Consider the following 24,769-nt stretch of genomic DNA (forward strand, 5'->3'; position numbering starts at 1 on the left):
GGACTTTGGACTCCCCAGCCTCCCAAACTGTAAGCCACAAATATCGTTTTTTGTTTGTTTGTTTGTTTTACAAACTACCCAGTTTCAGGAACAGAGTAATACATTTATACATGTTTATGCCTTGAGAGGACATGGCTTGAGTAACTTATACACTTGCTTGTAATTGTTTGAAACCCTCTCACAAAAGCAGGGGTTCCAAACGAAACTGAAACCGTACTTTTGCAGAGCTGGGTACACCTGGTGTTTTGCAGCAAAACGTAGACAAGACACTGCTCCTAAGTGATCCTTCCTGACCTGGCTCTTCCACGGTAGGAAGGCAGGTGGAGAGTTCTGCTGGGGATATACCCAGGAACCCTCCATGTTAGAGCGGCAGTTACACTCTTTTTCCTGTTTTTCAGGAATTTCTTTCGTCTGTTTCCTTTTTCAATTTACTACCCATTACTACTGATGGTTCAGTCTTCTCCTCTTGGTTTACTATGTTCAGACTCATAAAGTTATTTATTTCTTACTTTCTTATCCCTCAAAAAATTCTCTATTCAAAGCTTTATTCAGGGAAGGGAGACATGTAAAGTATCTCTCTTCTCCATCTCCCTGACCAGGCTTCTCTGACTTGGATCCTACAGGGAAAGTCATAGACATATATACTCGTATTCTTAATGCCGGGTTGTTGGGAGTACAGAGAATGAAACATCGCAGGGGAAACTCAATTCACATTAAGTAACTTTTGAGTTGGAACAGAAACATTGAATATAACACCATAATTTTCTAGAAGGGATCCATGGGGGTCAAGAGATTCGGCTTGTCAGTGCTTGAGCCAGCATTAGACAGCAGAGATACAGGTTAGGGATCCAGCCCGCATACAGCTGGGGGCTGAGTAAGAAAAGGAGGTTTGATTTGTGGAGCCCAAGAAGAGGACCAGCCTGGGCTCTTCTTGGATAAAGAGACGTTATCTTAGAAAGCAGGTAATAATTAGAGAGGAATGAGTAATCCCATAAAATGGCAAAACTACCAGTAGCAACTGGAAACTGCCTGTAATCACTGGAAAGGGACCATGAAGCTATTACTGAGCACATACTCTGTACCATCTTTAATGTTTCTTAAAGAAGTTAATTTTACTTCTCTCAGCTATTTTCAGCAGGTGTGGTACAAACATTGGCCATTATGACTAGAAAGAGGTAAACTCCTGGTTTTTAAAGCACCATATTACCTTTTGCACCATTTTTAATCTAATCACATAGAAGCAGTTGATTTTACTGAGGACACCCTTCTTCCAGAACTTACTCCAGTCGTCACCAAGGGAGCACAGTATGATCCAGACAGAAAGTGACAGCTGACACCGAAGCTTTGTATACGTGCCCTCCAGTTATAGGATTCATAAATAAATGGGCATGGTTATGTTCCAACAAAGCTTTATTTACAAAAACAGGCAGCAGGTTAGTTTTGGCCCAAGGGCCATAGTTTACTTATCCCTGCTCTAGGTGGTACTTAACTAGAATAACAAAACCTGGGTTGTAAAGCAAGTTCTACAATTAATAATCAATCAATTTGCAGCATGAACATGAGGAGTCACCCTACCCTTTCTGAGCATCTCAATTCCCTTACAGAACTTTATATATATCTGTATGGGGACCTGTATGTGTACAGGTGAAAGTACATGTGTGTGAGAGAACGTGCATGTTGCTGTTCACAGATGAACTTTAGACTCTAGATGCCTTAGAAACTGTGTGCAAAACGTTTATGTGTATATTTGCACTTTCTCATAAATGCTCTAATGTTTTCATCAGATAAAATTTAAAAAGCCAGTTATGAATGATTACACAAGATTACTGATAGGTCTTTGCAGCAGTAAATTCTAAGGAAATAAGATAAAAAAAAAATCATAGACACACACACATACACACTTTGCCATTAGAAAGTAACTATAGACTTTTTAATACTGTCTTCTTGTGTCTGTTTATTTCATAGAGAAAGGATGAGAGAAGCAGGTATAGTAGCGAGAAAGATAAAAATAATAAAAAGTTAAACATACACAAAAGTTAATCACACAGTAAGAGCTGGAAAAATACTCAAATAATTGCGAGCCTATAAGAAACACAAAATAATTTACCTCATGTTCAATTTTTTGTCTATAGATTTAATATATTATCTCTGTTCTAACCCCAAATTTTATTTATGAAAAATTAAGACCAACTTTAAGAAGCTTCAATATTCACTTTTATTTATAAAAAAAAATTTAAGGTATCAGAGTGCATATGGTGTAGTGTGATCTTGGTTTCGCACATTTATTCACGTGTTTTACATTATTTAGACTTTAATAAACATACCATATGTGTATCTTTACAATACCTGATAAAGATTTAGCTGTCTGGCACTTATACATGTATTATTAGCTCATTCTGGTGCTCTGCACTTCAAGAAGATGTTAAAATGACTTGCCTGTAATAACCCCACGATGAAGATTTACTGAAGCAATTATGCTCCAGCAATTGCCACGCATTTGTGCTGGTTTTATTTTCCCCCTTAATTGAACGTAAACGTTTGCCAAAAAAAAAATCTGGAAATGAGGTTCTTAATTTTTAGTCCAATAAATAATTTTAGCTACGCTTAATGTAGCTTCTTTAAGGCCTTCATACAATTGAAAAAATTAAAGTTGAGCATGTTATAACCCTGTTCATTTATAAAATAAAAAATAGAATTGTACAGGTTTGCAGTTAAAAGTTACTGTTCAAAACCTCCTACGCATGTGTCATAAGCTGCAACCCAACTCAAAATCCTGGGCGCTGGCAGACAGGGCGTGTCCTGCCAGCAATGTGCGGCATTAGGAAAACACCATGATGTCAGAGGTCTAGACTTACATGTATTAAGCCACACGCCAGTGAATTCTCTGATAAATATGCATCATTTTAATAATCAGTATTTGATAGTGGATGAAAACATGCATTAGACTAAAAATGCCACAATTTTGTTTTTATATCTGTTCACTATAAAACTTCCTTTTTAAAATTTAAATCTTGGTTTCTAATTTAGAATACACAATAATCAGGAGGATACATGATGGGGAGCCAGTTTTCAGTAAAAGATGCACAATGGGTCCATCCAAGTAACTTCATCAGCTACAACAAAACACAATAACTTATTATTAAAGGCAATGACAGATTTTTAAGCCCAATACTTAGTGTAAATTCTGTATTAGATATTTAAATAATAATAAAGTAGTAGCATACAGAACCTTCCTTCCTATCAACCTTTATTACTATCAACAAGTCAACCAGCTTTCCTACCAACCAACTTACCCTACTGGTTATTATTCCTACCTACTTTCCTGTATTCCCTCTGTGCTGCTAACTATTCTGTATTCCTTCCAATTTAACTTACTGTTCCCTTCCTTCCTACCAACCCAACTTCCTTTCACTCATTTTTTCTGAGTGCCTACTATGAAAGCAAATATTGTTCTAGGCATCAAAAAAAAAAACAGCACTGAACAAACTCACTTCCCAACTTCATGAAACTTAAAGAAAAACAAATAGTAATAAACGAATGAATGAACAAACAATAATAATTCATCATTTATATAGTAAAAAAAAACTTGAAATAATACAGAGTAACTGGGAAGTGAGATGGTTGAGAAGGGTCTCTGAGGAAGTGAAATTAAGTTGAAATTTGAATGACGAGAGGAAATGTGCTCTGGAAATCTAGGAAAGAGCTTTCCATGCAGCTGGAGCAGTTAGTGCCAAGGTCCTTTGGTGGGGAAGGGCATGCTGTTTTAGCTGAACAGAAGGAGGCTGGTGTGGCAGAAGCAGAGTGAATAAGGGTAAGTGTGATATAAATACGGCCGCAGAGGCAGGCAGGAACCCCTGGGCCACAGGGAGGAGCGTGGATGTTAGTCTAAACGTAATGGAAATTCACCAACGCGTGTCAAAAGACATCTTTTCCAGCTACTGTGTGGAGAACAGACAGCAGGTGGGCAGAGTGGAGGGTACACAAGTTATAAAACACACCCTGATGTGAATGTCTAGGGGGATCACCGGTTTTACAATCCTAAGTGCTCACAGACTATATTCTACATGATGAGATGACACTAGACATATTAACAATCAGCTCTAGAAAGAGTCCTCTGAACCTAGTCAAAACATTTGAAGGAGCTAATTTGTCTTACAATTTAGTCTGGTGAAAAAGTTCTGAGAGTAAAGATCACCTATAGCTTAGTCTAATTATCAAAAATGTTCAGAGAAACCTACTGATTAGTCTTACATACAAAGCATACCTTAAATATATAGTATAATTAAGTACACTAGACCAGAACTTGAGGTACATTTGGCACTTCCAAAGTTTCCCTATCTTCAAATATCTTGTAGGCATAAACCAACTATGCATGTACAAAGACAAGGTAAGACTAAAATAATTTCTGTAGAACTCTAGGTTTTTATATTTGACAATAAACTTGTACAGAAAATAATTAATTAATTATAATTTATTGCAATTAACAAAAATGGCTTATCATTTCAAATAGAGTAAAATCAAATAGAAACTCTAAAAGTTCAACCATTTTAGAACTAAGACAACACATATTTAAAAGGAATTATTTGTTTCCTCCATAAAGAAAAACTGTGTCTTCTAATTATACAAAATTCATAGTGCATTTTGCCCTTGTTGAAAACATTTGAGGCTAAGTTAGATTTTTTGAATAAGAGTGAAAAATGTTTTAAAAATTTAAATACCTTATTGACTGTCTCACATATGCTTATTTTATAGATCACATTAATTAAAGTAATAATTGGTCATGATAAAATCAGTACTGTTATGTCACTACATAAGTGTTTTTAGTTATCTTGTCACTATGCAATATTGAAGTGACACTTAACAGTGACAATTAAAACATCACTTACTTGAATACAATTTTTCCAGTTATCTTTTGTTGGTTTTTCTTCCACAAGTTTAGTTGCAAATTTAAGGCCTCTCCCATACATTTTATTTACTAATGCATGCTTGTATGCAAATGTCAAAACCTAGAATATAGAACAAGATAAAGCTTATCTATGAAATAATATTTTAAGGCACATAGCTTTACTAATAAAATAATAAGGCTTTAACAAAAGTGTAGCTTTAAAATAAATACGTTACATCAAGTAAAATTTTAAAATTTTTTTTAAAAAAAACAATAATTATTATCTTCAAAAGAGCCAGGTATTCCAACAAACAAACAATTTATTTTGGGGAAGAAAACTAATATTATGAGAAATCACTAGCTGATGGAATCCATTTAAAAATACTTCATCATGCAAAAGAAACAAGAGCTAATGTAAGTAATTACAACTATTGCATCTGTCAAATATATTTACAATCATTTATTTATATTTTTGGTCTCCACTTTATTTTTTATTTTTTAAATTTTTTTTACTAAGAAGGAGCTGCTGTCCTGCTGTATATGGCAATGGTCATAATGCGGGTGTCACTCAGAAAGGGCTAACTACCATTTGAGAGGGTCCAGAGGAGACACATTTTTATTTATTTTTTTGTTGGTGGCCAGTAGGGGATCCGAACCCTTGACCCTGGTGTTAATAACAGCACGTTTTAACCAACTGAGCTAACTGGCCAGCCCCTGGTCTCCACTTTAGAATGTAGAGAATGTTCTCAAAGAAAGGAGTCCTGTCACATTGACCTGTATTTTAGAGCCAAGCAAAGCATTCAACAATTGTTGCCATAAACATAGTAAACAGACATGTAATATAATGTAAAGGCCCTAATACAGCAGTGCTATTGCAAAAACAGAATTATCTATAACAATTTTATTATGATGTTCATCAAGTATTTATGGATCTCTGAAAGTAGTGTTTGGCACATGACAGACCTTTGGCAACTGTTTGTTAATAATAACAGCAAATATTGTTAGAGGCCTCCCATGTACTTAATGCTCACTCACGGTAGGTGGTGTCACTATCCTCAGTCAATAGAAGCATCAAGATTTGGCAACTTGTGTAAGGTCACAGATAAAAGTGACAGAGGTGGGAGTCAAACTCAAAGGGCTAATTTCAGATCCAAATTCTTAACCTTTGGTACAGGACTGACTCCTTCAGCTTCCTGAATACAACTGAGTACCTCCTATACACACACTGCAGCACTGTGGTGGGCAATCTGAAGCACACAGGAAGAATTTTTTCCTACTCCAGGGTTCTTTGCTGCAAATTACCACAGTTAATCCTGAGAACAAATATCTGTCTGCTAAAACAAAACCATGGTCTGTGCTGGGTGAGGAGAATTCTACTGATTTCATTTACTTTATTATCCTTTATCTCTACAGGGAAGGGAAATTGATAAAAACTTGTAGTTACATAGTCTATTGTAGGAATTGTAACAGAGAGTTAAATGGTATTTAAAAGGTCTTTATAATCAAAATTGAAAAAAAAGGTCATTAATGTTTCTTTTTCCAAACTGGACATTACAACGGATTAGCTACAAACCAAGATGATAATTATTCTGAAATTAAAGAGTTTTGAGGAAAATAAATAACACGTAAACTAATCAGTATACTCTCCCCCTCCGTCTCACACCCCCTACCAGTTAGCACATAAATAGACGTGGGGAGGCCTGAAGACTTTCTTAACTTCAGTTTCATACAAAACTGGTTTAACTAAAATGTTATTACATACATTCTCAAGCTGTTTTCAAAATTACTGTGGTTAAACAGCCACTTTGCAGACAGATTAATATAATGGTAAAATGATTTTTAAAAAAAGTAAGACAAACATGAGGTATCAGGCTAAACATAATGTCTTCTTCAGAACTGAGCTCGGCCTCTTTCCATTCTTTTTTTCCCACTTCTGGCGGGCAAGGGGGCACACGAGAGGTTTGTGAAGTAACCACCAAGAAAGAACTGTGCTAAATCAAGCAGCAGAAAGGTTACCTTATTGTCAAAAAGATCAGTCCATTTTGTAGTTTCCCAAAATGTTTCTGATAGGGAATCCAAAACACTTTCACCCTCCTCCTCCTTTCCTTCTGCATCGTCTGAAATCGCCCCCTCTTGAGCTTGTGCATGAAGAAGGTGGTCTGCCAGCGCACAGCCTTTTCTACAAAGGGCATCGACGAGGGTGGATTTTTGTTTGTCCATATCACTGCACAGCAAATCAAAAAATATTTCACATATCAGTAAAATTTCTTTAAAAATACAGTCTTATCTGAAATTAAAATTCATGCATTCGTTTGCCTAAGATTTACAATGCAGAGACACTGTATGTTCATGTACGTACATCTGTATTATACATCAAATAAGATTCCTTATTATTCTTAACATCAAATAAGCCACTATTTTACACACATAGATTAAATGAGTTAGGGTAGCTGTACTTGGTTGAAACAGAATGCCGTAAGCAACAGAGTTGAAAGATTAAATAGTTCTAAATTCTGTCAGCTACGTAACTCTTAATCAGGCCAATACCTTTTACATCTTTAGATTTCCTAGAAATAGCAATTATTACGTATTTGTCAATGTGTATGTACAGACACACACGGAGGTTCTTCTGGTCATGACTTTTAATAAACAACTCTGTAAGGTAGGTACTATTAATTATGCCTGTTTTGCAAAGAAAGCAACTGAGACTCATAGAGATTGAGCAATTTGTTCAAGGTCCTCCAGTTAGGAAGTGGTAGATCCCAGAAGCTTAGTAGTCTGGTTCTGGAATCTGTGCTCTTAATCACTAGGGTAAAAGGTCTTGCTACGAGGCAGGCATTTTTGTTTTCTTCCAACGCATTCCAAGTGCTTAGGACAATGTTCTTGGTTTGAAGACTGGCCTTCTTACTTCCTAGCGCTGGCAACTTAACCAAGTCATTTAACCTCTCTGCTTTGGTTTCCTCTTCTACCAAAGGGAGGAAAAAATGTCCTTATTTCACATGTTCTTTGGAAGATTAAATTTAAATGAGACAATGCATTTGCAATGTCCCATATAGTCCCTTGTACATAATCGGCACAGAATAGATAATTAATAATAACCTATACTCCAGGAAAAAGTATTTGTCTCTAGAATCCTTGCTTATTTAAGGCATTCTGTCCAGCCCATGTCAGATGTGTGTGAAACAATGAGGACTGAAAGTGCTGAGAAACTGACGAGGCACTTGGATATGGAATGACCTAACAGTAAGAGTGATCCTGAAGGACCCAGAGTAAAAGGTGCCAACATGAGAAATCTACTGAGACTCTAAAATCAACAAGGATTAGTAGAAAGACAATTACCAATCCAACAACTTGGGGGTTCAAGGGCTCATCAACTAACCCTGCACTGCTATGAGTCTTGTTCCTTTAAGAGACCACATAGTAGGGAACATGAAGGCAAAGCAACATGGAAAATGCGGCTGCTAAAATGTTTTAACTAGACTGGGACATTCTCAGAGGTTCAAAGTCCATTTGATTCCGTACTTTGAAAGTGAGCAGGGAAGCAATGTAAATACTATAGCTGCTGAAAAATTCTTTCCCATTTCAGAATTCATCTGAGGACAGTTATCAACCTTACAACATTTGCATTGTAGATTCAACTATGCCTAAAAGGTGACTAAGAGTTTATCAGCAAAGAGTTGCAGAGCTTTAAAAAACCAACTTTCACTCCCTTTTCATGGAAATGTGTCTGAGTTGCTTTGGGCTTAAACAAAAGAATTTACAAGTAGCTTCTTGGGAGTTAAAAGTTGTAAGGCATCTAGACAGCTTCTCATTTATTGAGCCGCCCTCCTTACCCCCACCTTTCAGATGCCAAGCACCGTCCTAAATGTCTTCTTAGTAGTACTTCACTTTTGCTTTATAACAACCCTAGGAGTCAGGCACAACTATTATCCCTATTTAGTGAAAGAGAATGGGGTCCATGGAATGGGACTGATAGGGTAGGTTTCATCACTCATACCAACACTGACTGATGGGTACAAGCTGTCCAGGAGAATGGCTGGAAGGATGCAGAATAGAAAAGACAAGCTGGGATGGCATAGGTGTTCTGTATGTGCAGACTTGGATTAAATTATCTGTAAGATCCTCTTCTGTTTTAGCATCCTCTGACCCAATAATCTAAGCTCCACACATTTAGAATGTTCCTTTCCTACCCTCTAGTAACTTAGTACTGACCTCCTCAGATTGAATACCTTATTAATCCATTAGGCTTTCCCCGCTCACAGAAAGTCAGCTTTCCTTCCTATATAGACTTTTACAATTTAAAATACTTATTATATTTCATATCTCTTCATCATATCTTATCGGGCAATTTCATCTTCTGTAGTAGACTATACATTTTCTTAGAGAGTGTCTTATTCATTTTTTAAGTCACTCAGTGATGCCTTCCATATAGTATTTACTCAATCAACATATTTTGAATCAAATCTAGTTAGGTACCCATCAAGGTGATGACAGCTACATTTTAGGGAGCAACTTAACTTGAATCAGATACTTTAATACTTAAATAAGTAAACTACAATTTAAATTTAACTAAAGTGTAATATCAGATCACCTACAAAAATTTAATACCATCTTTAAGAGTATGGAATGGCTCTTTTTGTCAATTTTTGACACAAGTGATTTAAGTGAAAGCAATTTTGTATAAAAATGAGAAATCAATGCTTAAGGCTGCTGCTACTTGCCAATAGATAATACCTATATGACATACTAAGTATTCCTTGATAGCATCTCGGCTTGAAATCAATGTATTTCAAGTCTGCATATAGTCCTCTGTTCAAAGACAACTTGGTCAGAGTCTATTTCAGTCTGGCCAAAGGAGAGGCCTAGGGAAAAACACCTTAATTACTAGGATGGACAAGCAGACACAATGTTGCCAAAAACATAAACTAGCTTTACTCAGCATTTTTACAATGTTTTATGGCTTCTCTCTAATTTTATCCCAGTTTATTTCAAAGTCTCTACAGCTATATTATTTAACAGCCAGTACCCTATTTTAAAAATTATTTTTGATAGCAAGTAGAAATTGGAAAAAAAAAAACAACACTGAGATAAAAACAGTGAGAAAAAAGAACTAATAAGAAAAAACAACTAATACTGTATTTCTGACTCATTTTAACCTGGAATTGAGTTTCCTCTGTGGATGGTAACATCTAGAAAACACAGACCAAAGTATCAGGAGACAGAAATGCACCTTATTATTTATTGAAATTTGAAAATGAGCCACACATGTGGTATTTCACAGACACCTGAATTTGAGAAAATTATATTATTTTCACAAATCATAAGTAGTAACAAATGCTAGAAAGCACAGGGGACAGTTAATGTCAGATTCTGCAGTGGGGTCAAAGAACATTCAAAATGGGCCACTGTTTTTGGCAACTGGCTGTCACTGGTGATCTTGGGGAAGACAGTTTTCACATGATCAAGGCCAGACTCCTCCTGAAATAGGACAGCGATTGGTTTTAAGGAAGTAGAACTGCAGTGTAGACTGCTCTTGCAGTAAAGCAGGGGCCAAGTGGGAGACAGGACATGACAGAGTATGGCTGTAGGCTGAGGTGGAGATGCCTGAAAGCAAGGGCAATGGTCTTGTCACTGGTGCAGTCATGAAGGAAAAGGAGGGGAGAGGATTCAGTGTCTAGAGAAAAAGCTAGCATCGGAGCAGGGGAGTCTCCTCACGCTCTGTGACAGAAAGGAAAGCAGTGAGGATGGGTGCAGGTAGGAGCTAATGCTCCTGGTTTATCCTGTGAGATAAAAATGAGTCACACTGATCTTCTCAAGAAGGGGGTGGGACTAGAGGGAGAAATAAAAGCACACAGGTAGACACATCTTGGTTTGAAGACTGGCTTTCTTACTTCCTAGTGCTGGCAACTTAACCAAGTCATTTAACCTCTCCACTTTGGTTTCCTCTTCTACCAAAGGGAGGAAAAAATGTCCTTATTTCACATGTTCTTCGGAAGATTAAATTTAAATGAGACAATGCATTTGCAATGTCCCATATAGTCCCTTGTACATAATCGGCACTTGATAAGCAGTGTTTATACTTTCTATTATGGCAACAAAATGGCAATGTTTTAAGATTACTCCTTAGAAAACTGTGAAAGGTACCAACAATGGTCAACCAATTAATTTAAAATGAATTTTATTCCACATGAAAATTACTGCTTGTAGGATTCATAAGATCTTATAATATCAACACAAACAACGTAACATCGAGAGTTCTAGCAAGTTTAGATCCAAGTATTTAATGTAGAAAAAAATACTGACTGAAGCAGATGGAATTTTTAAGGAAAATCATAATACTTTCAGGCAGCCTGAACAGTTTGGGTTTATTAGTTATAATAACTATAAAGGAATGTGGATATTGCTACCATTGTAAGTTAACGACCACTTAGGTCAAAAATAAACCAAAGTGATAGAGGAAACACTAACATTGGGAGAGCTACCATGAGGTGATGGTAAGAGTTCAGAGTTCACAGCAGGGCGAAAGTGGCTGAATGGCACTTGGTTCAGAGTTGTTGGACTGTTACACCAACACATGGAAACCACACTCTTACATGGAAGGAACCACAACAATCACCTATAAACCCAGTTAAGCGTCTCTGTGTCCACAGAGCATTAGGTTTCATAAAGGCTAAACTATAAATTCTCCCCTTCCCTTCTCGCCACCATGAGACTAAAGTTGCCAGATAATAGTTTTAACCTAATTTTATTTTTGATCATATTTTTTTTACTAGGCATTACAAACCAAATTTTAGGTTTTTCATGCTATTGGTCAAATAAATAATTTAAAAATTAATTTTATAGTCTTATTCTTCTGCTTTCTCCATACATCCAGTTCACACAAATCCCCAGGTGAGAGCTGCTTATCACAGCTGTTCAAACCCCTCCAGCTTGACGGCACCTACTGGTAGAGAGAAAACAGACTACTTTTCTTGGGCTTAGTCTTAAAGAATTGGAGAAAACTATTATAAAATTCTAAGGAGGGAGTATCCAAATACTGATAATTCTGATTATAAAGATATAACAAACATCGGAAAGAACATTCGCAATAACATTAGTCCCTACTTTTTAAATAAGTAACTAAGAAATGAGATGCAAGAAAGATTATTTACTGGTTAGGTACTTTTTTATAGTAGCTGCATCAGGCCTGGGGTCAGTCTTCATTGCAATATAAACTGCTAGGGCTGTTTGATCTATATGAGAAATAACAGCATTGGCAGCGTCAACAATTTCATTAAGTCTTTTCATTCGTTCCTGGAGAGGAAAAAAGAAAAAAATGAGAAAAAATGGGTGTATCAGCCAGTACACTAAAGCATTTTAACTTCTGTTGTCTTGACTCTGAGAGGTGCAACCGCAGTGTCGGAGGCCTCTGCAATCTCCTTGCAGCCCAGGGGCTCCATGTGACCTCTGATGTGATTTGTAATTGCCAGCACCACTAGAAAACTCGATCTTAGGCCCTGCTGAGGTTCCAAGGTGAGAGTAAGCTAAATATGAAGTTCATAAAAATGTGGGGTTTTTCTTTGTTTTGTTTTTACAAAGGTATCTCCTTTTCTGCTTTTATGATGTAACTGGCTATATTATTATTACAGTCCCACAACACATAAAATCAGATGTAAAAAAAACAGCACTGGCTAATGAAACATTCTTTCTAATCCATCATTAAAAACACAAAGATGAGAGTGAGCAAGGTTATAATCAACAGAGTCTAACTATGAATACCACAATGTTCCAGCAATTTGCTTCTCTCTTGTTAAAGTCTCTTAAGAGGTTCTTCTTTAAACACCCCGTAGCTCACTCTACACCCTTAATAATTTTTAACTGATTATGGCTAGCACTTACCTACCGCCATGATTACTAATGAGAGTTGGTTCATGTTAAGACAGTCTGGAACGATGGCTAATTTTTGCAAATCAGCATCATTAGCAAAGTTAATGCAAAGTAGGAATTCTTCTTTTACTGGAGATGTTTAGATTTCCAACCAGCCAGGACCACTGCCTTCTGCTCCTTGCCCTTTAGGTTAAGCTCACAGAAGTAATCCTTACGGCATCTTCTCTACTACTGCTCTCACTGACTAAGCATGAGCAAGAACCCTAAACTAAACTCTAGTAGTGACCAGGTTCTCTAATTACCTTGATGAAAATAGCTTAATAGACCATTCAGTTTGAGAAAACATGTTTTCAATTGGCAAGAACAGAAAACAAAGATAACGGTACATTTTTATTCGCAATATAAAGCTTATCTAATATTACAAGCAAAATAAGATATATTAAAAATGAATACATCCAACCTTTTCAGCATCCAACTGATGAAGTCGTGCAACGTACAGAGGAAGATAGTTAGGATATGTTTCTTTCAATTCATTATAGATGTCACTAGAATCCAGCCTATGTAAAAAAAATAGAGAGAAACCTTCACTATTTTCTTTTAAAAAGAAAATTTCTGTCTCCTCTATTATTTTACATTGTTTGGAAGTTTCAATAAAATAAAGCAATGATTTGAAATGCAAGTACAGTCATTAACAAAGATTATCATTATTTGTAGGTAGTACAAATCCTTACCTAGAAAACCAAGAAAATCAAACTGAAAATTATTTCAACTATGAATTCAGTAAGATGTTCAGATAAAAATAAGCACAGATTTCTTACATACGAGCTATAACTAGATTTATTAAAATGAGGACAAATATGATCACAAACAGCAAGCAAGACTAAATGATTTAGAAATGTTTAAGATCTATAAGAAGCTATCAGTTTTACAATCTCCTTCTGCCCTACCAGCAAAATCTCTAAGCCTGAGATCTGAAGTGTTGGGGTGAGAGAATTACAGACTTTTCTGAGTGACACTCTGACTTTAGCAATGGTGCACTCCCAATGGAAAGGGGGAGGCTCGCCTGGCATGGAACCACAGCCTTCCAAGCAATGGGGCCCTGGTGTCCTCAACAGTACCTCACAGGTGGGGACTGGGCAGAAGAAGGGCGTCCCCACCTCTTAACTGAACTGAACTGGAACTCAGCCTCAACAGTAGGTAGCTGGGCAGGATGAGAAATGAATTCCTGTTCCTCCCAAGAGAAAGAAAGCTTTCTCTCCAACTGGGAGCCAAGAAGGAGAGGGAGCCTCTGTGTCTGTGGGGCAATGTTTGAAGTCGAATTTCTGCCTCACTGAACTGGGGGCAGTGGTCTTGGTTCAAGTACCACAGACTCTGTTTTTCTTACCAAATTTTTGAAAATATTTTCGAATAGATGTTTCTTCATATGCTATATGGTCCTTAAGACCATTTCCAGAGGCTTTAAAAGTTTGTTTTTTTAAAAAAATAATTTTCACTAGTTTTACTGGTGAGCAGCATCACGGGTCAGGCTATCATGCTGGAAGTTAACCTCGGCAGTTTCACTTTGGAAGAATTCCCGCTGTACTGTCCACTGTTTATAACATCCTGCAATCAGCCAGAGACAGACCCAAAGACTCTGACTTCTGGTGGAAAAACAACCTAGTTTTAAGTGTGAAGGTATATTTAAATGTGGACTGACATTGTAATGGTTCAATCCTTGGGAATTATTTATTCATTATGATGATCTCTGTCCCCCCTAAAACCTCACTATTGCAAGGACTACACATAGTCAGTTAAAGAGAACTCCCACAGAAAATCAGTAGTAACAGAAATAATGGAAAACAAATGGAAAAAGCAACCAATTAGGTTACATACAATAAATTTCTACTACTTAAAAAGTTAAAAGTCAAAGAATAAACTGGGGAAAATCTGAAAAGTACAGAAAAGTGTTAATATCTTTTATATTAAAAAGTTTAAACTGAAAAGAAAAATCTAATGTCTCAGTAGAAAATGGGCAAAGAATATGTTCAACTGACAGAATGGATGGTAACATTAAAACAGCTCAATTTTAGTAATAACCAAAGAAATGCAATTTAGGATAGCAATAATGACCCCCCCCTTTTGCATCCTTTAGTAGCATACACACATTGCTAGATAGAGAATAAATTATTATATTTGCTCTAGAAAGCAATTTGGCAAAACACACCAAGATCGACTTTTAAAAATTAATATTTGATTGAATAATTATTCTTCTAAGATGCTATCTGACAGAAATTTTTTTTAAAACCATCTTTAATATTTGATTGAATAACTATTCTTCTAAGATGCTATCTGATAGAATTTTTTTTAAAAAACATCTTTAATATACATATAAAATGTTTAAACATTATACTGCATCCATTGGACCACATAGTATATAGTCATTAAAAATAGTATTTTAAAGGACTATTAAATGACACAGGAAATGCTCATAATCAAAAAGTAACTGGAAAACTGGGACACAATTTCATTCATACTGCTACTGTACAAATACAGTGAAAAATAATAATATGACAATAATTATCTTTGGAGGGTGGGCAAAAGTGATTTTTATTTCTTTTTAAACCTTCCAATAAAATACTTTTCCAAAAGAAAATTAGAATGATTAAAATAGAAATTTAAAAATTTTCTCATCAAAAGAGGTAATTATAAAATAAACAAATATAAAGAAAATCTAAAAGCAATTGTAATCCTACCATCTGAGGTTAACATTTTTGAATATGGCCTATGCGTACACACACACTATTGTTATAGTAGGGAAAATAAAACTAAATACTTATAGGAGTAAAGTCCATTTAAAAACCTACTTTGTCATCCATTGAATTTTAAGATCTCGCAATGCTTCAGTAAACTCTTCTTTTAAGTCTTTCTCTTTTTCTGAATCTTTTTCCTTATCTTTGCTGCCATTTTTACTCTTTGTTGGTGGAGTTATTAGGTAGTAATGAACAGGTATTACATCCTATGAATGTGAAGAGAGATGCTTAGATTAATAGGCTTAATTTCATATACTTTAAAATCATCTTCAATAGCTAAATGTCACATAACATGGGATACACCTGAGTTGCACCACATTGTATTCCAGATGCAACACATCAAAAATTCCAATCGTGACCACGGTAATTTTCTCCCACACTTTATAGTACTGATGCTTCTAAAACCTCTCAAAATAAAGGAGATAAGAACAAACTGTCCCCCATTTGAGTATATTTGGTATTCTCAGCTTTACTTGACAGACTGATGACAGAAGTGCACTGTCCTCCACATTTTAAATCTGAGAAGGGGAGGGAATAAGATAAGACTCAAAAGAAAAAAGACTCTCTTTTCTAAGCAAATTCAAGGAGACATTTACTGCTCCATTCAGTCAGGAGGACTTCCTAAGCCCGGCGCTGTGCCAGGGAATGCTCTAACCAGGGAAAAAAAGAGGAGACAAGGCCCTTTCCTGCCCTTATGAATATGCAATCCAACTGGGAAAGTTAGACTATAAGCATACAAGTAAATAAATAAATACTGATAGTGACATATGATATGACACAAATAAAGCAGGATAGACAGTGACTGTTAAGGTGGATGGAGTAACGCAGACAAAGCGGTTATGGAAAATCACTCTGAAGAGGTAATACCTGATCTCAATGAAGCTAAGTGAATGAACCTAATGAAGCTAAATAACCTAACTGAAGAGAGGAAGAAGCCCATCCAGTCCAGGAATTAGTGTCTGAAGGTAGAAGATGAGCAAGTGCAAAAACCTGAACTTGGTATACGGCAGGCACAGCTGCATGTACTGAGAAAGTGGGCAGTGGCCATATTAAGTAGGGCTTCATAGAATGAGATAAAATTAGATTTTATTCTAAGTGCACTAAGAAGCCTAAGAGAAGAGTTTTATGCAAGGCAATGACATAAAGATTTAATGACTCTGGATCTTGTGTGGACTAAATATTTTGGTTTGTTTTTAATAACCTTTGATACTATTTGGAGAATGGATCACAGAGGGCCAAAGTGGAGGCAAGAAAACAAGTTAGGAAGCAAACCTAGGAACTCCTACACTGCCTTGGACTGAAGAACAGGCTGCAGAAATGGAAGAAAATGAACTGATTTGAACTATTCTTGGAGGGTAGAACCAATAGTGCTTGCTGATGGTGCTGAAAACTACAGGGATAAAGAAAACCAGCTAGGGATGGGGGAAGAGAACAGACTAAGTCCAGGACTTGGTCCAAAGCATTCTATTATCTAGATGCTCTGGTAGTAAGAATGACAGAAAACAAAGAGTCTGGGGTCATGGAAACCATGAGGAAAAGCCACGTGAAGAGAGAGGAAGTGATCAACTGGTGACTTGGCTGAGAGGTGGCATACGACAGGGAGGGCAGTAACCATACAGCCTGGCACACAGCACAGAGCCTGTGATCGCCTCAGCAGGAGTGCTGTCAATGGACAGTGGGGCATAAAGGCCAATGATGGAGAGACGAAGAGAGAATGGGAAGGAAACAAGTCTATAGTTCTTTTGAGAAGTTCTGCTTTGAAGAGAGCAGAGAAAGAAATGGAATATAATTACATCTATTTTATTAGTACGTAAGTCTTTACTTACGAAAAGTAATGCATTACTTGAGAAATAAAATCACATTATATTTGCTAGATTTGTTTTTGGCAATAACTGGGTGTCCTTAATTAAATCATTATTTATCTAGTTTCTCAAATTCTATCTTCAGGTTTATACTAAAAACGCTGCTAAATTAAAACCTTATATTCATTTTAATTAACAAAGCTTCTAAAATTGGAACAAATTATGTTGCCAAAAAGACTTTTACTGTCCTAATCACAGTAATTTCAGAAGAAATTTTCCACAGGTTGAGTCAAAAATACTACTGTGAGCCCAAATCTCCCCTCAAATAAGTTTAGGTGTATATAATATATAAATATGCCCATTTAAATGTTCACAAACTCAATTTTGGGGGTATAAAATCATATAATAGTAAATATGAGAAACTGCTGCTGTAGTTCTAATAATACTCCAACACAAAATAATAATTACTCTTGTCATATGACTCATTTAAAGCACAGAAAAACACTCTGATGTAAGATAACCATAGAAATATATTTATAGCCATTCAGCACCAATCTCCCTCTGAGGTCAGCGAGCCAGAGCCTGTAAACAAGGGCCTTATGTGAAGCGTGAGACTGGGAAAAGGAAACAGGTTTATTGTGTGGGCTAGCTCTTTCACTACCTTCCCACCCATCTTGAGGTTCACTCTCCTGGGTGGGCTCTGTCCTGGGCAAAGGCAAGGTAAGGTGTTTGCAAAATCTGAGCTGGTAATCTACCACCGAGTTTATATGGAACACACTGCTTCAGTGTCATCCGTGTAGCAGTGAGAACACATCTAAGATTTGAAGGTATAAGTGGCCTCCAATATTTACTTTCTGTTAATACAGTTCCATTCTCTTTGGAGTCAAGCTTCTTTACCATCCAGTGTGTTAGAACATGAACGACACTTGCCTGGCAGTCCCCATTCATTCTAACATCAATGTATCCTCCCTAAGCTTCTCATGCTCCTCACCCTGTTAGGGAGAGTATGACACTTTCCAGGTAGAAAGCCTATGTGTGGTGAGGCAGTTCCTTCTCTGGAACCCAGAAGTAAGGCATTTGCCATTATTTAGAACAAAAGAGAGAAAACAATTTAATTTAAAATAAGCAATCTATTAAAATTAACTGATAATTAATGATTAACAAAAGTCTACTAAAAAATAGGAAGAAATCATGTATCATAGCAACCTTAAATTATCACTAAAAGCACAAAAGACACAAGGAAAGTTTATAATAAGTTGTCTTAGGGAAAAATTAAGGTTTTGTAACCAGCATTTTATGTATTAAATATGTCAAATTAGCAATTATAAATGTTACTATAATCCTATAAAATATTTCAGGACAGGAATTTTTTATTATTAAAAATTATAAACCTAGTAGTTTTAATTTCTAATCAAAAGAAAATGACATTATTTTCCATTTGCTCTATCATGGTCATTTGTTCTTTTTGTCAACTAGTATTTTTACAACTCACTTCTCAAGAGCTTGACATAGGGGTCAATTTAATAGAAACGACTTTGTACTTTAAATCTTGAGAAATCTTGTTTATGATTTAAAAAGACAGTCAAGAAAAATCTTCAGAGCAGAAATGCAATGTTGAGTTCTCTATAGTAGATACTTAACAGTAAGCTAAAAAAAATTTATTCCAGCTATTCATAAAGGATTTCAGTAGTGTTCAAATTGAACAGTATTATTTAGAAAGTCAAACTCACCTGCCAAATCAGTAAATACATTTTGGGCAATGTAACATCACCATTTAAATGTTGGTTCAAAAATTGCAATTTCCTTAGTTCTTAAATTATTAATAACTGTAAATTCAAAAATTTAAAAGCTTTACAGAAACTATTTTAAGATTTACATATTTAAATGCTATTTATCATCTGTTAAAAGTAAGTACATATACAACAAACTTAAAAGAGAGTGATGTACCTTCTCAAGTCACTGAAACCCAGAGAAGAAATCATTAAGGAGTGCATACAAAATGCTAGCTGGTCTTTTTATCAACCAACTATATATATATATACATATATATACATATATATATATATATATTTTTTTTTTTTTAAATTTTTTTCTCCTATGTAATGTGACTATAAAACTCTTAACCCTGATATTTTTAATAAGAGCTTTACTCTGTACTTGCACTGAAGATAGGGAGGAACTGGCAGAGGTAATTCTAGCTACCAAGGTCTTTATACAAACTTTACTAACCATCAAGAAATAATGACCTTCCTATTCATTTGATACTTTCCCACTTCATACAATGTAATCCAAACAAAATCCACCCAAACTCCCAAATGGTCAACCAAAATATACAATATGGGAAAAAAAAACTGGCCATGGCCTTCATGATACATGCCTTCTACGAGTATTTTTAATGGGTTCCTAGAATACCTTTTTCTTGTTCTCTAAAAATCAGTGGCTTTCACACTACTTTCATGATGACCCAAAGATGTATACATCAACACATAAAATGAAATTACAGTTTTATGAGTCTGATGAGCTGACATTTCCTATTCTACTGTTTTCTTTTTAATGCTGGTAACATTCCATTACATCAATTTACATGGCCCTCAAATGGGCCAAAGCATCCAGTTGAGAAATACTGACCTTTAGTCCTTTACCTGCAAAGAGGATTCCTAGTGGTGCATTTTGTTTGAACCAAGTGTTTATCCTTACATAATAATAACAGACACTTCAGAAGATACTTTAATAAAGAAATTTTATCTATTATAAAATGGTGATCCCCAATTCCATAACATTATTGATTAAGAAATGTAAACTTATCTTTTTTAATACCTAAAAACACTACTGATTCCTCCCGCTGCAATATTTCCTACTTGAAGGGAAGAAATCACTAAAATGCTGAATGACATCAGTAGGTCGTCACCAGAGAGGTCATCAAATGTGTGTCCCTTTCTTTAAGATATACTTAAAGTAGAAATTTTTTTTGAGTTTAATTTAGCTCTAACAGTCAATCGAAGACTGCTCAATAAGCTGCAGGGAAGTTGACTGGACCACTTACTAGCTGCAGTCTTAAAATCTGCTCATGCTCTTAGTGTAAACTTTAAGTTTTGGTCAGCAGTGCTTATTTCTGTTTGTGCTACACCAACGAACTAGGATAGGTGCAAGAGCAGGTAATAAACTTCACTTTTAAAAAGCTGAAATATTTTTAATTAATCCAATCATCAAATTTAAAAATGCTTTTAGACTTTAAAAGTAATTAAGCACTTTGGCCTAAATGGTTAAAAAATTACATTAATCTCTATAGGATTTTAGGTATGCAAAACTTCAATTATTATTACTTGGTATCATATGTGTAGTAAGAAATAAATAGCATTAATTTTTTTCTATATACATAGAAAATAAGGGTCTTCCAGGAATCCATGGTTAAAAAAAAAAATAAATAAATAACCTTTAGAAAAGCAGTATGTCAACATTTTATGTAGGTATAGCCAAGAGCACTATATTGGAGAATGTAAAGAAAGGAAACTAAGGGAGAGATTTTTTAAAAAATTTATAATAGTGACAGAAAAAAGTTTAACTAATATGCAAATAAGGCTTTAGACATCTTTTTTAAGAACTAACAATCAGTACCTTTTTAAATTTTCCTTGTCGTTTTGCTGCAGACTGCCCCTGGGAGTTAGAACGACATTCTGTAAGAGAACATGCATAATCTACACAGGATGGAGACACCACCTCTGTCTAATTTTCTTCCAGTTTATGTTCCACCTGTATGTGTTACAGTACTTGGAAGGGTCAGGTCTGTGATCAAAATGGCATGCTTTTAAAGAAAGCAACATTGCCACTTCCATTTATAAAACGCACTCAAATATGTCATTTCTAAGGGCAAATGTTTTCCAACTTTTTATTTGAAAAATTTAGTAGACCAAAATCCATTTGTTATAAAAACATTTTTAAAAACATTAAATTTAGTGGACAGTCTACAAAATCTGATTTTAAAGGATGTCACGACAATCACACAAGCCAATGCATTCTTATAAACGCACCACTCAAAGTTACTGTGAAAGTCAAAGTGAGGTAAAGTTAATAGTTGCCTTCCCACCTACTAAAAAATTAAGAAATGCAAAACTACTGAGAGAAGATTAAAAAAACAATGCGATGGAAATTATAATGAACTCAACAGCTTTAGGTTATTGCTCTTTCCCCCAAAAGTCTACTTTAATAAATAACTATACTTAATCCCATACATTTATAATTTAATTTCCCAATTTCATCTGAAACAACATAGCCAGAAAGCAGTTAATATTTCTGAATTGCTAAAAGCATAGTTTTACTAAATACTTTTCTATTATACTCTTTACAAGAAAGTGGACTATTCAGAACAGTCATTTGTCATCTGGGTGAAAAATTCAAGCTGAAGCAGCTATGCTGCTCGTAAAATCAAATCTATAAAAAAAGACTATCAGAATTTATTAAATCAGTGCATGTATGAATTCTAATATCATTAACTATTGATTTACCTCAAATTATACTCAAGTATATTACGTACATGTAGTATAAACTGAAATGGACTCAAGAAATGCCAGGATAAGCAACTTTTTCTCAGCACAAAATTCTCAAATTGTACTTCAATGACAGTGAATAAATGGCCTTTGGTTCAACAGTGGCAAGAAATAAATGTAATTTTTAAGATGTATGAAATCTACTCATTTTGATAACAGCATTTATAGATTCCAGCATTAGGCAGTAGATTTACTTAGCTTTGTAAGAACTAATACTAAAGACAGATGAAAAACTGTAATAACAACAATTTTTACTGGCACTGAGCTTAAATGATACTATGACAAAAAGTGATAGATCTCTATAAATACCATTCTAATAATAAATTAGTAATAAAAATACAGATGGAAAAAACTTACCTATGAAATTGTAACATTTACCTCTAAACTATAAGAATCAGAAACATGTTTCTAACAAAAAGCATAATTTCAAACTAAAATAAAAAACAAAGGCAAAAGAAATGTCTCATATTTATCCATATAATTACAGAAAATTCCAATAAGAGAAAGGTCTGTACAAGTGTGAAAAATACCATTCAGTGGCAATAATTGTTCAGACTGGTTTTTAGAAACAACTCAAGAGAAGGTGATGTATTTCTATATCCACAATATTATGCTGGCTAAAATTCTATAACATGCTCTAATTTTAAATATACCATTTACCAAAGCCGAGTTTGATTTGGCTCTACATGGTTCTTGGGAAGTTCAAGTGTATTAGCCATGCAAGGTAGGACAGGCTTTGGGCAGGCCAGAACACTTAGGCTTGTGAAAAAGAACACTAAACAGGCTGGCCCATCAACTCAGTTGGTTAGAGTGTGGTGTTATAACACTAAGATAAAGGATTTGCATCCCCATACAGGACAGCCGCAAAAAAACCCCACTAAAAAACAAACACCACTTAATATTTTTTTAAATGACATATTTTGAAAGACAATCAAATATTAATTGACCTTCACTAGTAACTTGAGAAAAAACTATTAAATTTTTTTTCCCCAGGGATATCTTCTCTCTTACTCCTTCTGAAATGTGAAATTAATTCCCATCTTTAAAGAAATGGAAATTCTGGAATAGGTAATTTCAGTACAAAAAAACTAATACTTACAGCTTTCTTTCCAAGTTCAGTCTTTGACAATGTTAAGGATCCTGCAAGGTAGCATCCAGGTCCTGCTCCTTTAGGTATTCTAATAAGAGAATTAAAAGAGGAAAGGAAGCAACAAAAGAGAAAGTTTCACAAAGATAATTAAGGAGAAAAACATCGAAAGAATTCCATATTGAAATAATTCCCATAGCTAAGATTTCAAAAATCAAAAGGAGAAATAACCTCAGCCTAAAATGATAAATGACAATGTACTATAAAATTAGTCTAATGAAATAACCTTACATTAAAAAGACTACGTGTATAAAAATGGGCATTGAGAATAAGCAACATTATCACTTACTTATCGTCAGGCAATGAAGTAACAAAGAATGGCTGATTATATTTAGGTGGTAATGTCAAATTGCTTGATTTCTTCTTTCCTAGAAGTGCAAGGCTATGATTTTCGTGAATATCTAAACTCAAGGTATTAGACAATCTATGAGAAACAATAAACGGAAGATCTTTAAGACGTTCCAAATCACTGATTTGCTCATGACGAATCTGTAGTCGGACTGTATAATCTCCTTTCTCCAGTTTCAAGGAATACTAAAAAAGAAAAACAATGCACAGAAAAAGTAAGTTTAACCAAGTAAACTGAGGATATAAATTTGAGGATAGGGAGGAACAGTTACTGCCTACAATATGTTAAGTACAGTTCAAATACTATACATTCACTTACACACATGAGTCCCTCATGTGCTGCTGAGCAGACCAGGGTCAAGGACATCAAGTGACTTGTCCAAGGTCACAAAGAGTAGAGCGCAGGGCGCTGAAGTCAGTTCTGACTCCAAAGCCCTCATTCTTTCTGCCACAGAACACTCCCATATTAGCAAAAATCAGTGTCTGCTCAAGACTGATACAATGATATTCTTAGTTCATGGTCCTCAGAGATACACAGAACGAAGTCAAAAAATTAGCAAGATTCAGGTGCTGAATAATATCTCAGACCAGCACACACACATGTATACACATATTGACTTCTGAATCTTTATATCATAACAGAACAGTCACATGCCTTTATAGCAGGAAAAACAAAAGCCAATGGAGATCAAGGAATACAAATCTACTATGCTCCACCTAGTTAACATGTTCAGGAGGATGGGATGCTGTATTCTGCCTCAGCAGTTTTCTTCTGAGAAGATTTAAAAAGTAACCAAACTAATGGCACTGCAGTAATCCAGTCTATAATAAGATGGGACTGCTGCTTGCCTTGGGGAAAAAAAAAAAAAAAGATATCATTCCTTGAATGAATAACTGGAAAAAAAAATTATTTTCATTATTCAGCATAAAATTATAAATGTTACAGGAAATACCTCATTTCTTCATAATAACATTTCATTCAGGGATAAAATTTCTGTAAATTACATGATTACAAGACTTTTTTCCCTTTGGGATGACAGCACTAAGCACAGTTTCTGTCAAGTGCTTAGTACACAGTGGTCCAATGAAGGAGTAAACCTGAAAGTACTAATAAACTGAAGACAAGTGGCCACTGCTGTAGTGTTCTTTACCCCACTCAGACCTGGGGTCATCTCAAGGTGCTTGCTTCTCTCTGATGATTTGCTTTCTACCTTCAGATAGGTGGAGGCAGTGTGCAGGAGGCAGTGGCACCACAGAGGCTATGCTGGCCCGAGTCTGCAAGTGTCACTCTTGTCCTCCTCTACCCCCAAACATGATTCAGCTCAATTCCACGGCGGAAAAGTTAGCACAATCTATTCTGTAACAACTACAATAAGCAACAGCGCTTC

The 24,769-nt window shown here is 35.4% G+C and overlaps 1 protein-coding gene across 3 annotated transcripts in view; it reads right to left on the reverse strand.

Annotated features, from left to right (window-relative positions):
• Window positions 1-2,191: 2,191 nt before the first annotated feature.
• Window positions 2,192-24,769, reverse strand: part of TPP2 (tripeptidyl peptidase 2) — a 68,141-nt gene continuing 45,563 nt past the window's right edge. Inside the window, exons 22-30 of one of the 3 annotated variants that reach the window (XM_063102435.1) lie at window positions 23,323-23,567; window positions 22,986-23,064; window positions 20,958-20,996; window positions 15,595-15,746; window positions 13,212-13,308; window positions 12,048-12,178; window positions 6,902-7,109; window positions 4,887-5,006; window positions 2,192-3,113 (exon numbers count right to left, since the gene is read on the reverse strand). In XM_063102435.1, the coding sequence (XP_062958505.1) occupies window positions 3,024-3,113; window positions 4,887-5,006; window positions 6,902-7,109; window positions 12,048-12,178; window positions 13,212-13,308; window positions 15,595-15,746; window positions 20,958-20,996; window positions 22,986-23,064; window positions 23,323-23,567 (1,161 nt within the window). In that variant the 3' untranslated portion in view covers window positions 2,192-3,023. Of the gene's footprint in view, window positions 3,114-4,886; window positions 5,007-6,901; window positions 7,110-12,036; window positions 12,179-13,211; window positions 13,309-15,594; window positions 15,747-20,957; window positions 20,997-22,985; window positions 23,065-23,322; window positions 23,568-24,769 lie in introns of those variants that run through there. The other 2 variants (XM_063102437.1, XM_063102438.1) reach the window with 2 other exon arrangements.

Source organism: Cynocephalus volans, chromosome 7, assembly GCF_027409185.1.
Source record: "Cynocephalus volans isolate mCynVol1 chromosome 7, mCynVol1.pri, whole genome shotgun sequence".
Lineage (NCBI taxonomy): Eukaryota > Metazoa > Chordata > Mammalia > Dermoptera > Cynocephalidae > Cynocephalus > Cynocephalus volans.